Here is a 6,000-nt window from a genome sequence, read left to right as displayed (position 1 = left end):
TGTGACCCAAATGATGGGAAGATGGGGGTGGCTGAAAGTTCATGCCTCTATCTGTTGGCTCATTTCTGAAGTTCCTTCAGTGGCATCTTTGTTGCTGACATCAGAAAGAAGGCAATAAGCAAAACCTGATGGAAAAACAAAAGCAAGCACAAGAATGATTACAACAAAAAGAACATCTAGACCAGCCACGTGGAGATGATTCATTCTCAGCTGAATGAGAGAATCACAATGTGTCGCATTGGAGAGACAGGAGGAGGCATCCTGCCCTCAGAAAAACTAGAGACAAAGGAACAGTTGGAAGGTGGATCAGGAGAGGGTTTGACCTTGGCTATGGGTCAAGGACACGAGGGAAAGGATGGAGTAGAGGTGGATTTGTTGCTGCGGTTGGTTTGTAGTTAATTAAATACTTTGGAAAGTGTGTGTTTCCTCCATTCCGCTTGATTGAGACTTGCCCTTTTGGTGACTGCCAGGGCCTAGGTCAGGTGAAGTTCCTGGGGCTCGAGTTCTGATGCTGCCTCTCCAGGGCTGCTCACCCTGGCCCAGGGACTGGTGGGGAAGTGCCCTTCTCTTAGGAGAAGTCCTGGGCCTGCCCTGTAGGAGGCCTTTTTTGGTGGCTCAGAACCCTTTGATGTAGCAGTAGGCTTCCAGGGTGGCAAAGAGTATGTAGAGGAGCCACAGGCTCACAAAGAGCCACGTCGTGGCAAGCTTGCAGCCATGAGGGCCTCCGAGCTCCCCGCCCAAGTGGGGTCGCCGTCGGTACAAGAGCACACTGATGCACACAAATGCAAAGATGGTGAAGAGAGTGACAGAGAAGGCCAGTGTGCCCGCTGACACGTGGAATTCCTGTCCCTGCAGGGCCCAGTAGATGGCAGCCACGGACCAGGCCAGGCCAATACCCAGGAAGACATTGACGGCATTGCTGCCTGTGACGTTGCCAATGGAGGCATCGGCGTACACGTCCTGCAGGGCAGCAGCTTTGCTGGCAAATGTATCTGGAAAAAGACAGAGACAGATGACTGGGTAGCAAGAGCTAAGAGACCACTACCAGCTCTGCCAGTCAGGAGCTGAGCGGTCTTGGGCAAGTCACATTACTGATCTGGGTTTCTTGTTCCTGCTCTGCAGAAGCCTGGAAGATTCCCAAGAGCCATTGCAGCCCTGATATTTGCCAAGTGGGCTTATTCTTCTTTGAAGTCTTCCCCACCTCCCACCTCCCACCCGGTCCAATCACACCCCCCGCCAGGGGTGGGGGTGTTGTCATTTTATGTCTTCCCAGGAAACTTTGTCATTCTGGGAAGCTGGTTAGAACTGGATTGTAACTGTCATATGGGTATTGACTCACTTAACTCTGAGAATACCTATGGATTTAGGACTGGACTTAAGACTCTGATCCTCTGTTATTTCTTCTATCTATTCTTCCCCCCACTCTTCCCCTTTCCTGCTAGGTCTCTTAAGGCCTACATAATAGTGATTCTAGGCATCTCATCCAGGAAACCTTCCCCTTCTTATCATTTCTTATCCATTTCTTATCATCTGACTTATTTTCATGTTAGCCAGACTTCTCCACCTCTAATGTACACATCATCATCCCACTGTGCTCTCATTTTCCTACAGAATGATGTAAGCTCACATCTTCTCCCGAAGGGTATGTTTCCTGAGTACAGAAATGGTTCCCCTTGGTCCCACCAACAGATCAGGACCTGATGAGGCTCATCAACACCTCATCCTTTTATTCTTTTTTCTTTGTTGGTCATGAGGCTTGAACTCTGGGCCTGAGTGCTGTCCCTCAGCTCTTCAGCTCAAGGCCAGCACTCTACCACTTGAGCCACAGCGCCACTCCCGGTTTCCTGAGTGGTAAGATAACTGTCTCATGGACATTCCTACCTGGGCTGGCTTTGAACCATGATCCTCAGGTCTCAGCCTCTTAAGTAGCTAGGATTACAGGTGTGAGCCACCAGTGCCCAGCCCTACCTCATCCTTCATTGGGTAGGACAGAGTACATGCTGGAGAACCATGATGGGAATATCCAAAGAGACACGAGAAAGATGCTCTCTGCCTTACAGTGTGTGGGACCACAGGGCTTTGAAAGATGTTTGGTTTTAAGTCTTAAACTGTAGGAAAAGGAAGACTACCAGAGATACCAGCCCAACCATTTTGTTTCACAGGTAAACAAAGCAAGGACCAAAAAATTTGTGCAGGATTACACAGTAAGGTAACCAAAACTTGATTCTAAAACCCTCACCTTAGGGTCTTTTCCAAAGAGCTTCAGTCAAAATCATGAAATCAGTTGTATGGGCCATATAGTAACCTTCTTAAAGCTCCCAAATACTGTCAGCTATGTGTTTTATTTTCTGGAGCAAATGCCAGGACATGGAAGTGCCCCAAGCTATCTGCCTGCCTAGTTTGTCCTGACTTGTCTCATCATTGTCAACATTCTCAGACCTTCCGGAGGAAATTTCTTGCTCTTTCTTGCCTATGACCTTGACTTTTTTTTTTTTTGCCTCTGATCCTTTGTTATTTCTCCTCCCATCGATTCCTTTCCCAGAATCTGCCTCTTTCCCTCTAATGGTTTATGTCTCTGAAGGCTTGAAATATAGGGAATCTCACCCACAAAACCTTCCCTATAGCATTACATTTCTTATCACCTGATTTATGTTCATGTTAGCCAGACCTCTTCATCACTAGTGTTACAAATCACTCCACAGATTTGCATTTGGTTGGGGGAAGAAGTTTTCCTAGACTGTGATGTAGGCTCATACTTCTTCTAGTATTGAACACACTCAGTGTGTCTCCTGAGTACAGAAAGGGTTTTCTTGGTCAAGCCAGCAGACTGATCCCTGATAGTTCAGCCCAACCTTCTGTAGGAGAGTTGTTTGGAGAAACAACTCAGAGCTGGCCAGAACTCAGAGTGTGCTGAAGACCTCAACTGAATTAAATAAGGAATGTGGCCTAATGTAGCCCCTCTATACCTGCTGCCTCTACTTGCCACACAGGTTCAGCTTTCATAACAACATTCCTTGAGATCTATCCCTGATCCCATCCTAGCCTAAGTCTCCCTGTTTTACACTTTTGCTTCATGGAATTGATTAGAATTATATTAGAGAGAGTATTAAATATAGAACCCTTTACTAGATTACAAACTCAGGGTGAAGAAGGAAACATACCACTCTCGCCACTTTCCTTAGCAACTAACACAAAATTGTATCAGGCCCAACAGGAGCTCAGTAAATAGTTGCCCAAGGAATGACCTAAAGGGTGCCTACTCCTGTTTCTAGGTATTTAGAATAAGAAGAGTACATCATTCATCCTTTGAAAGGACAAATCTCAGTAAGCTTCCCTCTCTCATCTTACTAGGAGACAGTTTGCACTCATTGGTCCATACAAGCAGAGAAGGCCAAGAATGCCTGCAGGCACAAACATTAACTTATTCAAGCAGATTAAACGTTAGTGTGTTGGAGAGGTATATAAAAGGACATTAGCTGTATTCTTTACCTTACATTTTAGTGTCCTAACAATATGTTGTAGAGGTTAAGAAAGTAGGACCTTATATTTGAGCAGGTAGCTTAACCTGGTGGAAAGGAACCTCAGTTTCCTCATCTGTCATAAGGAGATAAGCTTCCCTAATTGGTAGGGTTTTGGTGATCATTACAAGGACTGAATGTATAAATAAATGGTGAACATCAGTACTGTTCAGGGAGTGTTGGCTATCACCATTACTACTGTCATTAATCTCTTGGATTAACTTTTGTGTAGTGCAAGAACAGTCTCTGTGTTAAGCTCAGATCTGAGTTGCCAAAAAGGCAGAAGCAGAATGCAGGGATCATTTGAAGCAGACACTATCCTCTTTACAAACAAATGCCTCCTGCTCTCACCTGGTACAGAGGTGCCAAATGCCACAAAAATAACAGCGGTGACTGAATCCTTGAGACCAATAGTGCAGCCAAAGTGAGAGGCCAGGTCCCCAATAATGGCGGTGAGCATGCCGATGATGAGGATGGAGACGACGAAACAGGCCCAGCCATGGCAGTACTCGGTGGGGGGCACACAGGCAAATAGCACCTTCCAGAAGACCGTCAGGAAGTGCATGACGTAGTCAAAGCAAGATGGCAGCCTCTCCTCCCCTGATTCATCGTCATCCTCTTCCCCTGCTGGAGTCAAGGTAAAGAAGCCCAGGAAAGGTCAGAAAGATCATTCATTTATGAGAAAATCAAGTCTAACCCACATTATAAACACCCTTGTCCAGACGAGTGTAACTTTGCCCAGGCAGCTGGTGAGGCCCAGTCTATGGGAAGCAGAAAACATGAGACTAGGATCCAAATCAGTCATTTGTTTATTGGTCAACTTGAATCCAGAGCACCTGAGTGAGCGTGATAGTTCAGTGAAATAGAAAAGAGGAACAAACAAGCTATAAAGACATAGAGCAGGAAACACAGAAGAAGAGAGTGGAGGAGAAAGAAAGAAAGAAGGCTGGGCTGGCTGCGTTAATTGCCTAAGAAAGGAAAAAAAAGAAAGAAACGGGTCACATGCTTGCTCTCTTTACTGAATACCAACAGGGCTCCTCTTGAATTTTCCACCCTGACTTCTATATTAACCATCCGGACTCTGGGTCATTTCTGTCCTCAGAGGATGGCTGTCATTTCAGAGGCTGCAGGTACAACAGAGAGCCAGTACCAGCTTCCCAGGGGCCCCATGGGGGAAGAGCAGAGATGGGTCCCCATTGTCTTTGCCAGAGACTGCAGGCAGATTTGCCCATTCAGCAGCCCAGAAAAAGGTGTGCTGAGGCACACTGGTCACATAAAAGCTCATGTTTGGAAAAAGAAGTCAAAGCCAGGAATCTGGATTCTAAGTCTAATTTTGCATGAAGAAAATCTTCTCTGAGATATATGACTTGTTGTTTCTGGACCTCATTTCCTTTGTGTGTAAAAGTAGGAAGGGTGGATCATGTGGCCTTTTATTTCACTTGTCTCTCAAGGGACACAGGTAGGGCATCTGAGTGAGCACTGGAAGGAGCGATGTGAAAGTAGGGCGGCAGTAGCAGCAGCCATCCTCCTTCCTGGCCGTACTGTTTTGCTCTGCCTCTAGGACCTTGGGGATGTGACCCTTGTGTTGCCATGACAACAAAGCCTCATGAAAAAGACAAGGCCAGTGGTTCTCTGCAGTACAAGGAGGGCTCAGTGGTGCTGAGAGGCAATGGAGGGTGGCTTGGAGATACTATCCTTCCTCATTCCAGCACCTCTGGGGCCAACCAGTAAATCCAAAAGAGAAGTGGCAATCACCCAGGGTGGAGATTGGTCAGAATCAATATGAAGCATTTTTGCAAATTCCTGTTCCAACGAACTCTAAATCATAGTCATTCACAACTTTATAGAAAAGAGAGACCAAACAAGAAAAAAGAAAGGCATGATAGAAATCAGAATCTATTGAGTGCTTATTATTATTATTATTATTTTATTATTATTAGTAGTAGTAGTTGTAGTAGTAGTAGTGATAGTATTTTGTGATGATACTGGGGCTTGAACTCAAAGCCTGGGCATTGTCCCTTAGCTTTTCTGTTCATCACTGATGCTTTACCAGTTGAGCCACAGCTCCACATCTGGCTTTTTGGCAGTTAACTGGAGATTAGAGTCTCTAGGGAGTTGGAGGCATGGCTCAGTTGGTAGAGTGCCAGCCAATAAGTGAATCATCAGGTACTGAGTTCAAGTCTCAGTCTCAGATCTAAAAAAAAATATCAGAGTTTCATGGACTTTCCTGCCTGAGTTGGCTTCCTCAGATCTCTACTTTCTGGGTAGCTAGGATTACAAGCTTGAGTCCAAGCACCTGGCTTATTGGGTGCTAACTACAGAGTTAGATAAGCCTTTCTGAGGAAGGTAGCAGTAGTTCTTCGGGGATAAGGACAATGACGGCAGTGAGGATACTCACTCTTATTCCTGTTGCAGAATCAGGATTTGAAGGCAGACATAACCATATTCTTTAGTTTACTCTCTGATTCTTCCAATAAGACAT

At 45.6% G+C, this 6,000-nt stretch overlaps 1 protein-coding gene across 2 annotated transcripts in view; it reads right to left on the bottom strand.

Moving 5' to 3' along the window:
* Window positions 1-615: 615 nt before the first annotated feature.
* Window positions 616-6,000, bottom strand: part of Slc8a3 (solute carrier family 8 (sodium/calcium exchanger), member 3) — a 139,711-nt gene continuing 134,326 nt past the window's right edge. For both annotated transcript variants that reach the window (XM_013014379.1, XM_013014387.1), the window contains 2 exons: window positions 3,870-4,145; window positions 616-992 (listed from right to left, as the gene is read on the bottom strand). In XM_013014379.1, coding sequence (XP_012869833.1) covers window positions 616-992; window positions 3,870-4,145 — 653 coding nt within the window. The remainder of the gene's footprint in view (window positions 993-3,869; window positions 4,146-6,000) is intronic.

This window comes from Dipodomys ordii, unplaced genomic scaffold, assembly GCF_000151885.1.
Source record: "Dipodomys ordii isolate 6190 unplaced genomic scaffold, Dord_2.0 Scaffold2, whole genome shotgun sequence".
NCBI lineage: Eukaryota > Metazoa > Chordata > Mammalia > Rodentia > Heteromyidae > Dipodomys > Dipodomys ordii.
Note: the sequence above shows the minus strand (reverse complement) of the source record. Positions and strands in the feature narration are given on the sequence as shown.